The 22,827-nt window shown below is 25.9% G+C and overlaps 1 protein-coding gene across 1 annotated transcript in view; it reads right to left on the reverse strand.

The window, feature by feature from the left end:
• Positions 1-22,827, reverse strand: part of LOC129981789 (ribosome biogenesis protein BMS1 homolog) — a 38,712-nt gene that overhangs the window by 2,233 nt on the left and 13,652 nt on the right. The window contains exons 9-23 of the mRNA XM_056092807.1: positions 20,816-20,949; positions 20,451-20,619; positions 20,198-20,318; positions 19,530-19,631; positions 18,630-18,793; positions 16,832-16,913; positions 13,208-13,288; positions 12,324-12,529; positions 11,035-11,223; positions 7,930-8,125; positions 7,785-7,843; positions 7,017-7,139; positions 5,766-5,861; positions 4,407-4,458; positions 53-228 (exon numbers count right to left, since the gene is read on the reverse strand). Of these exons, the coding sequence (XP_055948782.1) occupies positions 53-228; positions 4,407-4,458; positions 5,766-5,861; positions 7,017-7,139; positions 7,785-7,843; positions 7,930-8,125; positions 11,035-11,223; positions 12,324-12,529; positions 13,208-13,288; positions 16,832-16,913; positions 18,630-18,793; positions 19,530-19,631; positions 20,198-20,318; positions 20,451-20,619; positions 20,816-20,949 (1,950 nt within the window). The remainder of the gene's footprint in view (positions 1-52; positions 229-4,406; positions 4,459-5,765; positions 5,862-7,016; positions 7,140-7,784; positions 7,844-7,929; positions 8,126-11,034; positions 11,224-12,323; positions 12,530-13,207; positions 13,289-16,831; positions 16,914-18,629; positions 18,794-19,529; positions 19,632-20,197; positions 20,319-20,450; positions 20,620-20,815; positions 20,950-22,827) is intronic.

The following is a 22,827-nucleotide window of genomic DNA, read 5'->3' on the forward strand; positions in this document are numbered from 1 at the left end:
ACACAAAGTATAATTCTTTTTTTCTTAAAATTAATTTTCTGTATTTACTTACAGTATATTTAGAATCGTCTGAAACAGGTACTTGAAGACCTTTTTCATATCGAAGACGACCTAAAGTTCTACAACCTTGCCATTTTGTTTTTTCTTCAGGTGGCAAAAGTAATGATTTCACTGGAATGCAAAACTGAGGCACAGGAACTTTTACCCAGGTTCTCAGAAATACAATATCTGAATAAAAAGATTTTGTAATTAGTCCATGTATGTATATGAGTCTGAAATAATAACTCACTAGACAAGACTGCTTCAAATATATATATATATATATATATATATCTTGAGCATAATTTCAGGGGATTTTCGGGTCACGAGGAATCATTATTAGACAATGTCTGTATTTCCTCACAGAAAAAATCCCTTTCTTTGAATCCCTGCCTGAGGGTGACCCTTGAAAAAGTCTTCAGGCCGGATTCTTTTTTAATAATTTTTTTGGTTTAATTTTTATTTGATTTTTTGCTTTTCCTATTAACTTGATTCTAATACTTTTATATATATATATATATTCACACAACAATATTCAGAAACAAACTCCTTGAATCATTAAAGGTGGTAAATTTAGATATTGTAATTGATATATATGGATATTTCTTCACACATTTGAACTTCCACTTTCTATCATAAATAAAATTACTTTAATTCAAAAAGCAATATATATATATATAACCAATCTTAAGTAAGAAAAAGTTTGAAAACGAAACTAACATGAAAACGAAACAAAAACAGTTTCGAAATCGCAACTAAAATTTATAACCTATTTAAACTAAAACCAAAAAAAGAACTTCATAGTATTTAGAGAGCGCAATTGCAGCTACTTCTAAAACACAGATGAATTAATACAAAAGTATTAGAATCAAGTTAATAGGAAAAACAAAAATCAAAAAAATTAAACCAAAAAAATTATAAAAAATATAAAAAAAGAATACGGCCTGAAGACTTTTTCAAGGGTCACCCTCAGGCAGGGATTCAAAGAAAGGGATTTTTTTCTGTGAGGAAAAACAGACATTGTCTAAAAATGATTCCTCGTGACCCGAAAATCCCCTGAAGTTATGCTCAAGAGATATACCATTTTAACAGAAAGGAAATATAAAACAACAAATAAGAAGAAATTAACCATAACAGTGTAAAAATACAATAACAAAAAAAAACAAAAAAAAAAACAATAAAAACAAACAATAGCACTAAAATTAAAAATTAAAAACGAAAAGGCCAGTACATACCATTAACAGTCAAGAATACTTTAAACTATTGATTGTGATTCCCTGTTTTTAAGAAACTAGCGGTAAATTTTGTAAACAGATATAGGCACCCAGCGCCATCTATTGAGTAATCCAATATGCAAGGAAAGTTCTATTTTTATTTAAGCCAAAGGATTAATCCCAAACCATACCTTGTTTAATTAAAAAATTGACATTACAGTAATTTCTAGGAAATTCATTTTTAATTAAATTTTTAAGGAGGTTGTTTGATGCTTCAATATAAGAATTTTTATTATTGCAAACCCTTTTGATCCTGTTAACTTGTGAGAAAATTAGATTTTTGAAAATTTTAGAGTTTAGATTGGAATGGTAGTTACATAGTTTTGTTATTTTAAAGTTGAAATCATCCCTTTTATCGTATATACCAACTATTGTTTTATCATTAGCAATTTCGATTTTTAAATCCAGAAAGGTAGCCTCAAGTTGATTTTTATTTGTATCTTTTAGAATTAAATCTTTTGGATAGCAATTAGTAATAATATTAGTATTGTCGAAGTTAATCAAAAGTAGGTGATCAATATATCTCCACCCGTTTATTAAATTACATTTAATTATTTTTTTCTCATAGTAATGCAGGAAAATATTAGCCAAAGCACTTGAGAAAGCTGTTCCCATTGGAATGCCCTTGACTTGTTTATAAAAATTAATACCATTAAACACGTAATTTTCAGTAATATTAAAATTACATAACTGAAGCCAGTTATTTTTAGGAATGATATTTTCATTTAAATATTCGTCATATATAAAAGTGCAGACCTTTATTAATTTTTCATGAGGTAGATTAGTGTATAAATTTTCGAAATCAAAAGTATTAAGTTTATTAATGTTGTTATCTTTAAGAAAATCCAATACTTCTTTGTTACTAGAAATAATAAAGTTGTCTTCATTTTTTTTTTATTTATTATTTTAAACCAAAACTAAGACTTGCTCTCTTAACTATCCTTATTTATTCCCAACAGTTAAATTTCATAAAAATCCATTAAAATTCAGATTCGTAACCTGTAGCACTGGCAGTTATAATTACTATACGGGTAAACATTTCTTTAAATACTTAAAAATTATCCTGGACAAAATAAAAAATGAAGACAACTTTATTATTTGTAGTAACAAAGAAGTATTGGATTTTCTTAAAGATAACAACATTAATAAACTTAATACTTTTGATTTCGAAAATTTATACACTAATCTACCTCATGAAAAATTAATAAAGGTCTGCACTTTTATATATGACGAATATTTAAATGAAAATATCATTCCTAAAAATAACTGGCTTCAGTTATGTAATTTTAATATTACTGAAAATTACGTGTTTAATGGTATTAATTTTTATAAACAAGTCAAGGGCATTCCAATGGGAACAGCTTTCTCAAGTGCTTTGGCTAATATTTTCCTGCATTACTATGAGAAAAAAATAATTAAATGTAATTTAATAAACGGGTGGAGATATATTGATCACCTACTTTTGATTAACTTCGACAATACTAATATTATTACTAATTGCTATCCAAAAGATTTAATTCTAAAAGATACAAATAAAAATCAACTTGAGGCTACCTTTCTGGATTTAAAAATCGAAATTGCTAATGATAAAACAATAGTTGGTATATACGATAAAAGGGATGATTTCAACTTTAAAATAACAAAACTATGTAACTACCATTCCAATCTAAACTCTAAAATTTTCAAAAATCTAATTTTCTCACAAGTTAACAGGATCAAAAGGGTTTGCAATAATAAAAATTCTTATATTGAAGCATCAAACAACCTCCTTAAAAATTTAATTAAAAATGAATTTCCTAGAAATTACTGTAATGTCAATTTTTTAATTAAACAAGGTATGGTTTGGGATTAATCCTTTGGCTTAAATAAAAATAGAACTTTCCTTGCATATTGGATTACTCAATAGATGGCGCTGGGTGCCTATATCTGTTTACAAAATTTACCGCTAGTTTCTTAAAAACAGGGAATCACAATCAATAGTTTAAAGTATTCTTGACTGTTAATGGTATGTACTGGCCTTTTCGTTTTTAATTTTTAATTTTAGTGCTATTGTTTGTTTTTATTGTTTTTTTTTTTTTTTTTTTTTTTTTTTTGTTATTGTATTTTTACTTTGTTGTGGTTAATTTTTTCTTATTTGTTGTTTTATATTTCCTTTCTGTTAAAATGGTATATCTCTTGAGCATAATTTCAGGGGATTTTCGGGTCATGAGGAATCATTTTTAGACAATGTCTGTTTTTCCTCACAGAAAAAAATCCCTTTCTTTGAATCCCTGCCTGAGGGTGACCCTTGAAAAAGTCTTCAGGCCGGATTCTTTTTTTATATTTTTTTGGTTTAATTTTTTTGATTTTTGTTTTTCCTATTAACTTGATTCTAATACTTTTGTATATATATATATATATATATATATACACACAAACAACCTTTTCATAAAAAAAATTCAACTAAAATGCCCAGATTGAAATATAAATTTTAAAAAAAGCACTAATTAATGATAAATATAAAATATTTCATTTCTTATTAATATCACCTATAGTGAATTTTTTTAAAATAATTTTCTTGGTTGCATTTAATTCCAAAAAACAAGAGACAAAGAAAAACTGTGAAGGGTTCTATATCTGCTTACTGTTATAATTCACAAGACAGTCTGGTTTAGACACAAAATTCATCTAATATGTTACACTTTCACTTACTTTGGAGTTACCTGAAGACTGTTGAAAAGAATTAAAATGACCATTTAAAAAATTAATTCCCATTTTTAAAAATTCCAAGTCACACTAAAATAAGGATATAAAAAACTCTAGACTCAGAAACTCTATGTATATAAAGATTATTCAATAAAATTAAGATTAGATCCCAAGTTATTTTGTTCAGAAATACTATTATGACATTTTTACAAAATATTATGAAACACAATAAATATATTAAATGCAAATTCTCATAGTATATTTTTGGTGAATAAAGGAACCAAGTATTTCTAAATCTAAAATGAGAGTTGAAACATTTTTCAAAAATGAATGAGATCATATAAAATAATAGAAAATATAAGTAGAAAAGTTTCCGCAAAAACTCAAAATAAATTAAAATTTATTTACCACTCATTAGAATTTTGTCTTCAAAAGTGGCACGGAAATCACCAGGAGGAACCTTAAAATGAAAGAAAAAAAAAAAAAAAACATTTAGTACTGTTAATAAATACTCTAAAAATAATAAAAATAAATGCATGTTTATTTGCTGATATTTTACAAGGCAGGTCATTAGCACTCAAATTCAAATGATGCATTTTAATAGCAACAAGATGCATATTAAGAGTAAAGATTTTTAAATGTCAATTAAAATTCGGTTGATTAAAAAAAATTAACATTTAATGGCAATGATTTTGAAACATTTCATTGCACACAAATGATTTTTTTTAAATTTAATTCCCTAAATGAAATTCATATAATTTAATATCCCTTCCCACATTTTAACAAATATTTTTGAATATAATATGCGAAAATACTTATTTTATTGTAATGAAATTCAAAGCAATTTTAATACTCCTACAAATATTTAATCTTAAGTTTTTCTTCTCTTGACAAAAAACTAAAACATAAATATGCTGCTTAGTGTTTTGTATATTCAACAGACTTCATTGAAATTTAAACATCATTACAAATCATAAGTTATTGTAATTTGATGGATTTCATTTAACTTTAAAATATTTAATCAACTTAGAATTCAGAAATTACAAATGTTTTCTGATAACTTGCTCATTTCTAAATAATGTTACATTTTCTTGAAACTTAAATTTATATATAAAAATACATTAATGTGCTGAATTTTTCTTTTTGAATTCTGTAAATAAACCTCTTAATTTGTAAAAATTGAGTCTGTAAATAAAAGATAGAAAGTCAACTCTGCAACATCTCTGGCAGAACACAAATTACACTATTGAATGATTTTAATCATTTTTTTCTCCATTTTTAACAAGGATGTTCCAATTAGGTAAATTTAGGATGCTCCACTAGACTAGGTAAATTTTAAAATCTTTCTTTTTCTTAAATTTCAAAGTTTGGGCAAGATTTCAGAATTAAAGGAATTCTGATCTGCTTTAAGGGAATTCATATACATTATGAACAAAACAAGTATAAAGATTTTAAGATGTAAAATATGGTTTAAATATCTATCTCAGTTTAAAACTTTGCTATGGGAACTATAGAAGTTTTAATTGAAGATGAGCATTTACATCCCTACCAGTTTGTTTGCAGCCGTAGGATGCAGTTAAATATCATGATAATTAGAAATATATTGATATTTTAGTTTTATGTATGACATAACTTGAACAATAAAATTTTTATGTATTTCAATTTACCCATATTGTACTAAAGTAATGCTATGCACAACTTTAGTTTAAAATTTTACAAAATATTATAAAGGAATTATTTATATATTGATTTACTTTCATAACTTACTCGTAATGCTTTCTTTATCTGTCCTCTAATACCACTAACTGTTCTAATTGCAGCCCCTTCATATTTGGCAACTTCTAATGGAGAATGAAACATGTCCTAAAGAAAATAAATACCAAACAAAAAGCCATAATCATTAAACATTCCCAAAATTGATACACAGATTAAATTTCCAAAAATACACCACTTCACAAAAATGTATTCAAATGTACCATGTTTATTACTGTAACTACTTCAGAAAAATGCTGGAATTAATTTTGTAAAGTGTTTTTATGATGTTAAAAAGAAAGGAAAAAATAAGTAAAATTAGATATGTTGAGTGATGTAAAAATTATTTTCCTTAATTGTTTTCCAACTATCTATCAACAGATATTGATATTAATATAATGTCATTTGAGAAATTCCAAGATTGTTGTCACAAGAAAATTTGATGAGAAAATAGAAAATTGCAATATCTATGAAATATTAGTAATTTTTATCTCCTTCATTTTTTGAAAACTATAATTAAGCCTGAACACACAGATTAAAATATATAAAAATAATTTTTGAAAAATAACATTATATTATTTGTTAATTGTGCTGAAGCCACAGATATAAACATAAATAGTTAAAAACATGCAAGAGGTAAAAGGAAAAATTGAATAGATAGAAAATTAGCCACTATTTCTGTGTCTTCATCTGAGTATATTTGCTCTATAAGTATGCAAGAAAAAACCAAATACTGATATTTGCATATCATACAGTTTATTATAGTACATAAAAAAAAAAAAGAATTGACTAAAGCTATGTTTAGATTAACAGAAAAATTGATTAAAAATTAAAGATAAATTGTACAGTCACAAAACTGATGTCTTATAAAGTTTATTTTTCGAATTCTAGAATGGTGTAAAATTAGCACAGAGTGATAGATTCAGAAGTAATGTCAGAAAAAAAAAATCTTTTTTTTTTTTTTTTCGCATTTTATTAGTTTCCTACAGAGGTATACAGAGATTTAATACTTTCATTAATCTTTCTAAGCCCTGAGGAACATGTGAGCTAAATTTCATTTCAATTAATCAAGTGATATGGAATTTGGATATTCTTTTTGGTCCATAAAATGCACAGACATTTAATTTTTAAATATAAACAATTTTTTGTAAGAGGAATTATAAAGAAAGAAAAAGGAAAATTTCAAAACAAATTCAAAATAAGAAATTTGAAAGAAACAAATATCATTTTTGAACAGGGTAGCATGCAAACAGAGCTTATGATTACCTTAATGAAAGCTGTTTTCTTAAATATTTCACGAGGATATCCTTTAAGCTTTAATTTTTTCACCACATTGGTCACATGATTCACTTCAGTAATACTTCCAACAGCAGCAATCCTGAAGTCTGACTGCAAAGGGGGGAAAATATATAGCTATCTAAACATAAATCTTTTTAGCATTATATATACTACCAGTTGAATTTCTTTATAAAATCAGAAAAACTGCTAAAATATAAACATAATATAAAAAAAAAGGCTTTTCAAAGATTTGAAATAATTTAGCTGAATATCAAAAAATAATTCCTATTTTTGATATTTCAAACCTAGGTTCAGTTTTGGGCATGGATAAACATTTCTCCCTATTAAATGAAACATGCTCTGTTAGAATTCTGCTCTTATGCTTAAAAAAATTAAGATTTCAGTTATGTTCTATGTTAACAGATTTTGCAATGTGTGCATGTAAATATATAAATTAACTTCTATTAGTACGAAAGTAATTACAAATATATAACATATCAAATAAAATCCCATATTATCCTCTTAAAAGGAAAAATAAATAGTATAAGATAATAAACAGATTACAGAAAATAAATATATGAAGCCCAAATGACAATGAAGATTAAAAAATGTAATAAATACTAGAAATATACAATAATAATAGCTCAGCAATCAAATAAATCATAGATAAATGTAATATATTTTAACAACGTAAAGGTCAGATTCACCCATGCATCATCAAGACAATCAATAAAATGAAGAATAAATTATACTCACTGTTATTTCACTGACAGTTTGAACCCCAACAATTCCAGCCTTTTGTTGAGTTATTGGTCCTAAAATAATTTAATTTTTTTAAAATTCTGATTTATACAATTAAAATTATATTAAATAATTAAGCAATAATGTTTTAAAAACTAACCCCAAAAGGTAGCCATGCAATGTAAATGCTCTGGAGTATACTTCAAAAATCTGCATCGCATATTGTGATCTACCATGTAGTATATAGGAGCAGTTTGGATTCTACGCCATCCTAAAGACAGAATCAGAGGATCTCCACTTTTGAGAACTAATTTTCTGTAATTTCTTCGATAAAATCGATGACACTTGATGCGAGCCTAGATGAAATTAAAAATTCTTCCTTTGTTTACATAATATTACAAGTTACTTTTGTATGAAAATAAACTTTTTAACTCAAATTACATTAACTAATATACATCTAAAATGCTTACATCTAAATAAATACATTAAATCCAAATACTTATAATAAAAACGAATGTTTGTATGTGCATGTGTGTGTGCGTTATGCTCTACAGACTAGACCACTTAAACTAGAGCTATCAAAGTTGGTATATACAGTGGTGGCCAAAAGTGTGGACATTTTTTGAAAGTTTCATGTTTTTCAAATTTGTGTGCTTGTAGAATATATTAATTTTCACTTAAATACATATGTTTATATATCAAATTGAAAGTAATTTAATGTAGAATTTAATAACAAAAACAGTATTACAATATCTGCATTACAAAAAAAGTTAGGCTCATTTTAGTAGAACAAACAAACACAAATCATTGAATAATGACGTTTTTGTAATAAAAGTGCACTAGCTAATCACAAACACTGTTCTGAGAACCAGTCAAATGTCTGTAACTATAGTTTAGGTTATTTGGATGGTAAAAGAGTTATTGTTGTGGAAATATTTTGCTAAATGATGCATACTAGTACAATTAAATAGAGTATTCCGGTTTTTGAATATTTTAAGTAATTTTTTATAAATTAAACTAATTTTAAGCAATGTCACCAACAAGAAAAACTGATTGGACATCTACAAAAAGAAACCGAATTGTCATATTGAGAGAAAATGGCCTCTCTTATGCTGAAATTGCAAGACAAATTGGTGGTTCAGTTACTAGTTCTAGTGTACGAAAGTTCTGTTTACGTTATGAAAAAAAGAAATCAGTGGAAAATAAGGCCGAAAAAAATGCACAAGTGCTACTGCCGATAGAAAAATTAAACGGCTATGCCTTCAAGATAGAAAAATTTCATCAGATGGCATTAGATGTGAAATGAATACAGCGGGTATTGCAGTAAGTTCCAAGAACAAAAAGAAGAAGGTTATCAGGATTTGGACTACAAGCTAGAATTCCAAGGAAAAAACCATATTTAAAACAAAAGCAGCGTGAAAAATGAGTTAAGTGGGCAAAAGAACACATTAAATGGTCAGAAAATCAATGGAAGCAAGTAATCTGGAGCGATGAGACTAAAATATCGCTCTTTGGTAGTGATGGTAGTGACATATGTGAGACATAGAGTAGGTGAAGCGCTTCATCCTGATTGCATTGAAGCAACTATAAAAACAACAACAAATGCCATGATTTGGGCATGTCTGCAGATTGTGTGGGCTGAATTCAAGTGATTGATGGCATCCTGAATGTCAAAAAATACATCAAAACTGTCCTGCAACCAAAATTGATACCTTCCATCAGGGATTTCTTCCCCAACAAACCACCATTTATTTTTCAGTAGGATTCAGCTCCATGCCACACAGTAAAAGTATGCAAAGCATGGTTTCAAAATAAAGGCATAGATGTATTATCAGGACCAAGAAACAGCCCTGACCTCAATCCAATTGAAAATTTGTGGCGACATTTGAAAATTCTTGTACGAAAAAAACGTCCATCCAATAAAAGACAACTTATTGAATCTATAATTGATTCTTGGCACCATGTGATTACGAAAGATGAACTCCAAACACTCGATGAAAAGACGCTGTGAAGCTGTCTTAAAAAATAAGGGTTATCCTACTAAGTATTGATTGTGTAAGTATCACTTTAAAAAAATGCAAATCTAAGATAGAGCTTACTAAAATGAGCATAACTTTTTTTGTAATACAGATATTGTAATACTGTTTTTGTTATTAAATTCTACATTCAATTACCTTTAATTTGATATACAAACATTTGTATTTAAGTGAAAATTAATATATTCTACAAGCACGCAAATTTAAAAAACATAAAACTTTCAAAAAATGTCCACACTTTTGGTCACCACTGTATACATTTTGAAGAATGAGTACCTTGGAGCAATTGTTTTGTATTTTAATTAATTAAAAATTAACCAAAATGTAAATGCTTTCCTGCTGTAATTATAGAAATTATTTCAATAAAAAATGAACTTTCACATCATCTCAAAATTCAAAAAATTATCTTTTTAATGTAAACAAGTTCTCTGCTGTATAATTTGCTGTTTTTACAAATTTAATCAATTTTTAAAAAATATTTTAATCATTAATCCTATAAAAATATAAAGATGCATATGAATTCCGAATGAATATTAAACATATCACAGCTGAAAATACAAAAATAAAAATTCTGATACAGCATCAAAGTTATTGATAAGTTATTATTAAAGTTGCAATTTTTTTTTGTTTGTTTTATAATCAAAATTACTACAGATAGTCAAATTAAACTTCTGCACTTCACACATATCATTATTGGCAAAGCTGATTTCAGGAAAGGTAGCATTATATTTATTTAATTCTGAGAAGAATCTATAAAATATTTAAATTCATATTTAAAATATACTATTAACATGAAGAAAAGACAAAAATTTACATTGTTTTAGGTTAGAAATTAAGTTATACTATTAAAAGGCTACAGATAGCAGAATTCGTCCATTTTTTTAAGAATTCTAGGGAAGCAGACAAAAAGTAAAGGGAAAAGCATAGCAAAATAAACAAAACAGCAGAAGGCTTCTAAAATAGTATTAATTATATATCTATCAAAATTTGAAACTTTAAAATATTTTGGTGATAAAGCTATTAAAACCACATTACAAAAAATATTTAACTGAAAATTTAAGAACCAGACGAAATCCACAAATCAGTATGGCAAAAATAATATTGTAATATAAAAATATGACAACTGAAAGATAAAAATATATCTACAGGCCTCTTTAATAATTTTAGCAAGAGCATAATATCATAGTAATGAATTATACACCACAAAATATTATTTAAAAGATAAATACCTGAAGATATCCCATTTTTTCTTCACCTTTCAAAAGAGAACCAACAATTATAGGATAAGATGGATCAAAATTTTTCACAAATTCACATGGCATTTCTTCAACTTCCACCCTCAAATAAAGACCAGGTCTGTATCCTTCAAACTGAACTCTAACATCATCATCAAGTCCTTCAAATTCTGTTTTGTTCAACTATGAAAGAAAAATGAAGTTGTAATTTTATTTTATCATCCACAAAACATACAGAAGGTGGGGGGGGGGGGAACTATCAGAAGAAAAAAATGTTGGATTAAGAATATTAAAATTAATAAATACTCAAGGGAAATAAAAGTTATTTTTGAAAAAAAGGAGTAAAAATTAGATAAATAAAATAAGAGTACAATAATTTAAATTTTTAGACAAATATCTTTTTAAAATCAATTTATTCATGACATCTATGAGAGAAAAAAAACCCATTGAAATAAAACATTTAAGTAAAAAAGATAACAATTGGTAATATTTTAACTTAAAATTATATAAACTAATAGTTTTAAATTTTCCAGAAAGCAATAATTATAATAATTGCAGAATGTATAAATTTCATTTTTATTTAAAATACTTTGCAGAGCTAATTACATTATTTCCTATGCTGAAGTAATAAATATTTAATAATCAACATTTTTAAAAACTAATATTATTTAATAGTTTCAAAAAAATCTGTTAACAATCCATAACATGAAGAATTTGAAAAATTATTCCTTAAAACCACACAAATATAAAAATTTATTGTTTATCAGTCTATATTAAATTCTATATTGTCAGTTATTTTTAAATTTCCAATAATATAAAAGTCAATATCAAAAGAAATCTTTCAAAACAAAATTGAAAAAAAAAAAATGTATGATATAATGACTTGAGATATCCTGTGTACATATTTAATTAATTTGATAGAACTTTTCCGTTTGTATATAAAAGTCACATTTATTATTTAAGTATAATCTAGTTAAGATTTTTTCCCTATTTATAAATTCAATTTTAAAACATCATTCTATAAAAAAAAAATTGCCTCCTGACTTTGAGAAACTATTGTTAACTGTACAAAATGTTATATCCAGTAATGAATGCAAAAATGTATAAAACGCTAGTGCTTCTGGAATGTTTTTAAATTAAAATGATTTTATATCCTATGCAATATAAAAAATAAGATGAGAAACAAATTTAGATTAATAAAAACACTAATAAAACAATAACAAAAAAGAATTGTTTTGAATACTTATGTATTTTAAATAAAAATTTGGTTTAAACTTGCATACTTCTCCCTGAGCATCTGCTTCCATTTTGAGATCATCATGGTAGGTACGGTCTTTAGAATCATCAAATTGCTGATTGAACAATTCTTTAAGCTTTTTCTTCTTCTCCATTCTCTTTTCTTGCAATGTTTTTTCTTTTTGTTCTTTTACCTCTTCAGTCTCTGGTTCTTCATCAGCTTCAGAGTTTTCTTTGTCTTCATCACTTTCACCTGAAATAATTGCAAGTAAGTTTTCAATTAATGAAGTACACTAATAACAAAATATACTTATTAAAATAACAATAAAGCAAACTAATGCACTAGGATTTAAAACAACAAAACAGACATAAATATTGTCATATGGTAATAATTTATTAAATGAATAAAAAAAAAATGAAGTATTTCAATGGAATGAAAAACTAATGTCTATTTAAATACTATAAAATATAAATGTAATGAATTTAATTGGATTGTTATGTTTATATTTATTTAAGTGTCTTGCATTAGAACTGGTTCTAATGCAAGGGGGGAGGTTCCTTATCAATTTTGGTAAATAATATAACAATGAAAGGAGGGTTAATTTTTTCAAAAATGAATAAAATATAAATGAGTGAAAATTAAAAGATATAAAAATAAAACACACGTTACACGAAGAGAAAATGCAAATATATTTTTAAAACTGGCATATATAAGTCACAGTTTATGAAAGTTCATGATAGTTAACAATCATGAAAATAGGAAGAAAGAAAATCTAAACAAGCCCATGCAGGATAAATTACATTGAATGATTATTGAGCTTAAACAGAAAGTTCTAGCTATAATTAAATTAGAATTCAATAAAAATTTCAATTAAAAGCAGAAATGAATTATAATATTGTGACTTGAAAACAAAGAAGTATAAGCACAAACCTTCAGAATCTTTCTTCATAGTTTGCTTGCCTTTATGCATGGTTCCAGTTTCAAGATCTTCAAAATCTCCATATAATTCATCTGGAAAAGGAAAATAAACCAAACTCTAACTCAACAATCACTAGAGTTATTCATTCAAAAAGCCAACAAAATATTTTCAGAAATTATTGGATTCTTCCTAAAAGTCTGCATTGAGCATCTAGACCATCTGTAATCATTGCTTAAATTAAAATTTTAGAGCTGCAACATTAACGTTATTTATTATAGAGTTTTATCAGACGATTAATATGGTTATGTATGTTATTATATGTTAATATGGTTATAACTACATTTTAATATATAAATACTAGCTAATAATATAATAAATATGCATGCTAGATGTATAATAAATAGATGTTTATAAATTTCCTGCCATTCATCCATTCGAAATAAGTGGGCTGTCTTATCAAATTCGCAATATTTCAGAACAAATATTTTTTCTTTCAAAAATTATTTGAAAGTAATTATGATATTTTTCAATAAATTTATGATGAATATGGAATATTTAAAAGCTAATCGACAAGTGCTGACTGAGCAGCTAATATTGAAAGATAAATCAAAACTGATTGTTTCCAAAGAAAATTCAGTAATATTTTTCATGTTCCACCTTATGAAAATTAAAAACTTAAGGAAGAAAAATTCAAATATATACATTATTTTGAAATTTGCTTAATGATGAAAGAGGATTTTAAAGATAAGCTTAAGAGTGCACAAATGTCATTCAATTCCATTGAAGAAATGCATTACAATAGCTTGATGCCTTTAATTACATCAAAAGCTAACAAACAATGAATTGGTATATGATGAAGTGAAAAAAAAATCATTTAGCCCCAAAGAGAAGCTTCGTAGCTTCATGAGCATTACTTTTTAACAATTTATCAAAAACAGGACAATTCCATTTCGGATTATGCTGCTGATCTGTGACGTGATATAGCTGAATGTGAATTCACTGTTGCTTGTGAATGCTGTAAAACAGTTTTGGTGACTGATATTTTGCTGAGAGAACAATTTATTCACAGCATTAAGGACAGTTGGTTAAGAGAGCAAATATAGCAGTCTGGATTAAATAATTTTAATGATATTATCGACCAAGCTTGTACACTAAAAGCTTCAAAAATAGACAAGTATCAGTTACTGAAATTGAATTCAACTGAGAGTTGGATCTTCATATATATATATATATAAAATGGAGAATTGAAAAGCGGGAAAGCATACTTTAAAAATCAACCACAAAGTAGAAAGATGCCGCATAAAATTATCATAGAAAAATTTAAAAAAAAATTTCTTTGATTTCTAAAAATTTGGTATAAATATTTGTATCAAAATTGTGAGATTAACCATTTATTTAGAGAATGATGACTAGATACAAACAATTTGAAATGCAAACCATGAAAATCTACTAAATAATGCACACAAAATCTGTATAAGGACTTCAGAAAATATGTAAAATTTAATAATGTAAGATCAAATATTCAAAATTGCCAATTAACCATGTAAAAACTTACCAAGACACCTATGTAAATGTGATTACCAACATTTACAATAATCAAACTTTACAATCAATAGCTAGAAAATACTTTATAAATTAAAGAAGCAAGAACTGATGCTAGGAAATATTTTACTTCAATTTACATTGAAAATCATTATCAAAAATTTGATGTTAACACAGCTGCAAGGTACCAGCAAGATCTCACACCAGATAATCAATTTAAAGAATTAAGTATGAAGAAAAATTTGGACCAGCAAGGATTGTATTTATACTGAAAATGTATTCTTGCTTCTAGGAAAAATTCAAGTGAAAATCCATTACAAGTATCATTAGTCTTATGAAGATATGTATGTCATATTAGATGGATATGATCCTCTATCAGGAAGACTCTGGGTCCAACATTTAAATTTTAATCTAAATGAAATTGATGAAAATGCAGGGAATAGGAATTCAAAATAAAATATTTTGAGTTCAAGATATTAATGATATTTATTTGGCAGATCAATAATATTTACAATCAAATTAAAACTATGCAATGGAGCTAAACCTTGTTACAATCCAGAACAGAATATACTTTATACTTTAGGGGAAAAGGGCAGAAAAAGAACTTGGTACTTTCAAAGTCGCTGGAGTAATACCTGAATCAATTACAAATGATTATAGATCCTCTTTAATTGTAATTCCTTAAGAGAGATGGAACAATTCAATTTTGCATAGGTAACAAAGCTGCAGTTACCAACTAACAACCAAAGATGTTTTCCCTGTTATTTGCTATACTGATGGCAGAGTTGGTTTCGCATTTGTTGTTTACAGAAGTGGTATTGAATCCGAGCACTTTCAATTCAGAATTCAATATGAATGCACAGTTTTTGTAGCTGAACTTTTATGTTCAAACTTCGCCATCAAATGGATCACTGAACAAAATAGTGTAATCTTAGACTATCTTATTTGTACCGATTCTCTTTCATCCTTGGATTCTCTGAAGTGTATTTCTTCGTATAACGACATAATCGTTGAAATCCAAAAACAAATTAAAAGCCAGAAAGATAAAAATATCTCAATAATCTTTGCATTTGTTCGTGGGCACAAGGGCAATTATGGAAATGAGCGGGCCGATAGGCTTGCAAAGGCTGCCACTAAGCGCAAAATTGACATTGTCATTAATATCCCTAAATCCGTTCACAAGAAGATTACGAGAAAAAAATATGGTGGAGTCTTGGAATCAAAAATATCTCATTTCAAATAAAGGGAGCTTAACAAAGAAATTTTTTCCATCCAATTATAAAAGACTGTCATGCCCTCATTTTTAAACTAATTACAAATTATAACCCAATTTCTCACTGGTCATGGTAACTTTAAAAGTTACTTGTACAAATTTAATTTGCTTCCGTCATCTTCCTGCGATTGTAATATTGATGGCGAGGAAAATGCTGAACATGTGCTCCTTCTATGTTCCACGTTTGTCAAAGAAAGACAGATCCTAAGACTGGCTTCCAAGGGCATGAATATAAATTGGCCTCCAGGTTTTCACCAACATATTTCCACCAGAAGTGCTTTTGAAAATTTCTGTAAATTTATTGTTGACATCTGTAATCCTTCGTGACTGTTAAATTTTCTTCTTTTTCTTTATGCAGTGTGTTGCATACTTACTTCTGTAAGCCCCGTGTGATACTTTGTGGTGCAATAAATGTTCAATTAAAAAAAATATATATTCAATCCAGAAATTGGATGAAGAGCTAAATATCTAAGAGCATTTTTGCAAATTGGATTCATATAAGCATTTGTAGACTGATGAAAAGATTTGCATTATCCAAACCATTTCAATGCATCAAGGGGTATACAAACTACTCCGGCTGAGTTTAGGGATTAAAAGTGCTCCAGCTGAGTTTTACCATATAATTGATCAAATACTGAATCTTACCAAAAGCTATAACTTATTTTGATGACACTATGGTCTAAAGATGAATGCTCAAGGAATTTATTAGCTTTTCTAGAAAGTTATGTGGCTATGATTTACACATGAATATCTAGAAATGCACATTTTTTTTTTCAAACAAAAACTGATTATATAGATCATATAGTAGAAACTGAATTACCATCATCATTAAGTAGATGTTCAGCATCCTCATTTTCATCCCATTTACCAGTGACAAAGCAATCTTTTATCATTTGCAACTCCTAAAACAAACAAAAAAGTAAGAACAATAAACAAAAATATGAATGTAAAGAATAAAGTGACAAGAATCAATCAATAAAGATAATAAAATAAATTCCTATGTGAATAAATGTTGATGCAAAGGAAAAAATGTGCATTTAGGAATTATTTATAATAAAATTTCAATATTATTCAATGGATTCACTTTTAACTATTTATATTATTTTATATGGCACAAGATTGAAATTCAATATTCTATCTCTGTCCTTAGACATATGGATCGCTTGCACCTAATTAAAGAAGTGCACTTATCAGGATACAGAATGTGACAGAGAATTATCTATTTGGAAATATAAATCAATATTTGATATGAATTGAAACAGTTATTTCAAGTTCATAAAATAACTACCTGACAAATACTACAAATTTTTTAAAATACTTTTATAGTTTCAAGTCCAATTTAGATTAGTTATCCAAATTTTAAATTTCTTTATAAAAGGTTTCAAATAAAATTCTAAATTTGATTTTAAAAAATTAACAAAAAATATGCCGTGTACAAATGTTAGTCTTAGTAGTGCTAAACATATAACTGTAATCAAGTTATTTTCCCAAAAATTTATATTTGGAATAACAATTTAATAATTTAAAATAAAAGAAACCTACTATAAAAAAATATTTAAGATATACATTTCAGAATTTTCTTCTTATTAAAAATTATCCGTTATTAAAGGCATGAAAACATACTGATAACAATTTGATAAAAATTAATACAATTAATTGAATAATTTTTTTTTAATTGGGAAAAGGACCTCAAAACCAAAATGACCAAATATTCCACATTTATTTGAAAAAAAAAAAAAAAAAGTATATCAAACACAAAATTGTTCAAAGGTAACATTTATGTTTTACAGAAATTTTTACATAGAATTAACTTTTCATAATATTTCAAATCAGTGCACACAGCTTTCAAAGAAGAATATTCTCACTTAAAGTGTTGCGAGTTAAATTTACAGTAACTATGAAATGATGGATTAAGAACATCACAAATCTATAAATGATATTTTTTACTAAAGACACATTCACTGTATTCTTTTTGATTATTCAAGCTTATTAACATAAAATTTTTCTCATAATTTTTGTTAAGAAGTGATTTTTACGAATTGAATTCACTATTTCAGTACAGCTGAGTATTTTAGCAGAGTCTTAAAACTTTTAATTTTAAAACTTGAAGTATAAAAAAATTCTTTAAATTAAAATTTATGAAGAAAGGCAATACAGTTTTAAAATAAATAAAAAAAGTTAAGCTATTAAAACAATATATTTTTTAAATTTATTTTAAAAAACTGAGATAAATTAAGTTTGATCAAATTATCGATTTATTATGTAACAAATTAATCATTGAATTTTACAATACAGACATAATTTTCCCAGAGAAAAAAAATCCTAATTATACATGTATATTTTAATGTTACACAGTGCACTTTTTAAATTTTTAGCTGTAATTGGAAAAATACTTTTGAAGTCACATAACCTGATTTTTTTAAAAATGTAGATGAGGTAAACATATAAAAAATGTAAAAGATTTCCATAAAATTTTTCTCTACTTCAAATCAAAATTTTAATGCGAAAAAGATTTTACTTTTTAACAGTAAAAAAAATTATTAAGAGGGGGGATATTAAGTAGTGATATGCAGACTATGGTTATATTTTTGAGAAAAGATACAGAAGATATGACTCACATTTTCATCTTCCCAATTTCTTTGCACAGTGGTAATAAATGCTGAACAGTCCACAGCATTATCACTTTGTAAATCCTTTTTTTCTTTTTCATGTTTTGCTAAACGAAATAAACCTCCTATTTCATCCTCAGAATCAGATTCATCTGATCCTTGTGTTGTCTGACCTGTGGATTTCAATGAAAATTAAAACACTATAATTCATTACAAAGTATTTTAAAATTAAAAATCATCACCTTTAATGAAGATAAAGTGTTAAATTGAACAGTTTTCTTTTACAATGGGAATAAACACCAAGGATTATGAATGTATTTTAAAAAAGCATATGTTTAGTAAGAATAAACAAAAATTTTGAGTGAAGCAGAATGATACATTTTTCAAAAATATCTTTTAGAAAGGCTTACTTCATTTCATAATTATGTTAATTGATCTTGATTATGATCTTGAAACTAAGAAAAAGGTATTTCAAATTCATTAACTTCATTTGATAAATTAATATAAATTCATACATTGAATATTATTATCTTTTTAATTTTAGTTCTTTACTCTGCTTGGTATTAGGTTGAATAAAATCACAGTAGCAAAAAAAAAAAAAAAAAAAAATTTAAAATTATTGATATTTCATATTTCAGCACCAAAATCATTTTATATCAATATATACATTTTTTTAAAAACAAATATTTGTATTGCTTAAGAGTTTTAATGCCATGAACAGTTGGTAGGCAAGTGCATAAAACATATCATAATATTCTAAATGCATCTATAGAGTTCTTAAAATATTTTTATATGCTCATTTATAATTCAAGCAATACTCTTCATTTTATACATGTTCTAATATTTTCATCAAGCATGAACTAAACTAGCATAACAACAGTTACTTTAGAAAAAAAAAATAATGCTTACGTTGACCATAAACAAGTCTTTGGAGGCTAACTGTTTGCTTTTGTCTTTCATAAAAATCATCTGCTGCTCTTTTTACCAAATTTTCTTTCCATTTTGCCTCACCTAAAATGATAAATTTTATTATTCTGCCTCAAGCTATCCATAATATTTTTTAAAAAAAACAAGTAGAACACAATTTAGCATAATATGGATTTCTTGTATAAAATTTCTGAAAAATATCCAAAATAATACAATTAAGATTACAATGTTGTGTGAAATATTTAGTTATACAAAAAGTAATAATAGTAAGTTGAATATTATTACATCGAAATTAAACTAAATAACAAAAGAAAAATTCTAAAATTATTAGTTATAGAAAAATTAGATTGTAAAACCTTCTTCATTTCTCAAATACACACATCTTAATACTTTTACAACACTTTCTGATAAAAAAAATCACATGTTCCATTAAGAAGCATAATATTAGTAGGACAATCAGGTAATATAATTTGCTTTTTAAATATTGATTATAAATAATACAAGTTTACCTTACTTTCTTTGAATTAATTCTTATTTTACAACTTTATAGAATTTTTTATTTATTTGTTTGTGTAAAGAATTGTCAAATAATCCAAGATTATTCAAAAATATCAAAACCATATAATACACATAAGAAACAAACCACAAACCTATTTCAAAACCATCCACTTCTTCATCAGAACTGGCTTCAGTTTTTCTTTTTTTAACTAACTTTTTAGTACCATCATTAAAATCTAGATCTGAATTATTTTCATCATCAGCAAAAGTTACCTATTAACAAAAAAGAAAAAAAAGGAAAATTTAATAAAGAAAAATAATAAATGGAGAAATGCAATCATGTCTATTCTCTCAAGCTGACCTCAATTACAATAAATGTAATTATTAAAAGGTTTTATTTTTTACCTTTCTCTTATCCCCTTTTGTTTTCAACTTTTCATTAGAAATGGTATTATTTTCATCATCACTGAATTCACTACCAGAGTCAACATCCTCATCATTTCCTTCATCAAATTCATTTTCATTATCACTTTCTTCCTCATTATCATCTTCATCCTCAAAATTTTGATCATCGCTGTAAGAAGTTTAAAAATTGAAAAAATAATAAAGTTTGCAGTTATAATTTTATAATTCATACAAAGATTACAAATATGTCAAAAAGAGGATTTCTATTCATTGAGATATTGAACCAAATACATGTTTACATACATATTTTAACATTCTTTCTAAAAATGAATTAAAAATTTATTTATTCATAAACTATATTTTACCTAGAATCATCATCTCCATCTGCTGGAAGTTCTGTACCAGGATACAGCTGAATTGAAGCAGCTTTTATCTTTTCATCAATCGGATGCTGAACTGCACTCATAGATCGTAGAAGTTTACCAGTTTCAGTTTCTTCCTAAGAGAGGAGAGAAATCTTATCATTATCAATATTGAGTGTTGCATGCACTAATTAAAAATTTGTATTGAATAAAAATATATTATTTACAGATGCAGAAAAATTATATCACAACATTACAAAGAGTTTAAATACATTTATATAGATTAGATTGAATAGATATAATAAAAATGTATATAGTAATTATTTGATCTAACAACTTAATACAATCATACTTTCATCAATTTAATGCAGAAGTAGAAGTTTATTCATATCAATATTATTTTTTCTTCATTCTTAAATAGGATCCTACTTAAGTCTTAAATGCTTAATTTAAAATTAATTACAAATATAAATAAGCTTTACAGTAAGATCATTAATATTTTTAATATGAATAATTTACTACTTAATACATATAATTTTATCAGAATGTAAAACAGAATTTGCAAATAAATTAATTTTACAACTTCTCATCAATAATTTAAAAAAAAAAAAAACTTAATACAAGCATTGCCAAAATTAACTTACAATAATAATCTCTAATAATTGCAGAGCTTATATGTTTCTGCAAAAGATGTTATAATAAAACATGGATACTTTTTAATGCTTTTAGTCTCTAATAACTATAATTAGACTTCATGAAAAAGATCAACATTCTAAATCACTTCATAACATAAGAAATTTAATAAAATGATTGTTCATAATATAATTCAAACATATGCTTGGAAAAAAAAAAACTGAGTTTCATAAATAATATGTTATGCCAAATATTAACACCAAAATATAAAATATGATTAATTAAACTGTAAAGTGAATAAATTTATACAAAAATACTTGAGATATTAAAAATACTGTAGAATTATTACATAAAAGAAACTTAACTGATCTCAAGAATGATAAAATTTGATTCCATAAAAATTGAAATTTCGTATTTTCTTAGAAATGTGCTGTGTCTGATAGTTACAATATAATTTAATTAGATACTCACAATTAAATATATATAACATAAACATGCATAATTTGTCACTTAATTTGTTAGAAAGTTTTGATTTATAAAATAACTACACAGATAATTTAATTATACAACATGTAAAACTAGAAATTTCAATATGATTTGTTAATTTGAAAATATGATATAAATTTTTGAGTTAAACTCAAAATACTTTATAACAGAAAAAAAAAAACTGCTCAAAAGAAGAAAAAAAAATTTAAGGTTTTATCAATGGTTATAGATTTAATCACTTAAATATCATTTAAAATATACGATATTCTTAATTTAACAATGGGGACATTTAACTTGAAACAATTTTTTAAGATTATCAAATATTACACAGAAACATTTTAAATATAATATGATTCTGATAGCCTATGGATCAAATTTAAAAGCACAGGATTAAAATCCAATTGATATTTGACTGAGAACTTTTGAACATGTTGCAGAAGGAAAAAAAAGTCAAAATATGCCATGCATTAACATATTGTATAACTCTCTTGACCTTTCTGCATAAAACTCTCTGACCAATCTTTCTAATTTCTAAAGTATTTATTACACATAAATAAGATTAAATCTTATTAATGAAACAAATTATGCTTTGCATTTTTATTTTGTTTTCACAAGTTTTTTCCCCAAATTCTTGCAAATTCATGAAATTTGTTCAGCATTTTTTGCAGAGGCATGACACTTTTTGTTGGCATTAAAAAGTTAATGCTTCTTTGTTGATTTTTTTTTAATTAACAGTGCAACTGATAAATATATAGTCAATTTGAAGTATAAAAAAAATCTTGCAATGTATTATGGTAAATATCATAGTTTTACACTGCAATATGAGAAAGAAGTATTTCAATAAAAAGCAAGCACAAATATAAGCACAATCAGGAACTGAATGTGAAAGCAAGCAG

This window comes from Argiope bruennichi, chromosome 8, assembly GCF_947563725.1.
Source record: "Argiope bruennichi chromosome 8, qqArgBrue1.1, whole genome shotgun sequence".
In the NCBI taxonomy this organism is placed as follows: Eukaryota; Metazoa; Arthropoda; class Arachnida; order Araneae; family Araneidae; genus Argiope; species Argiope bruennichi.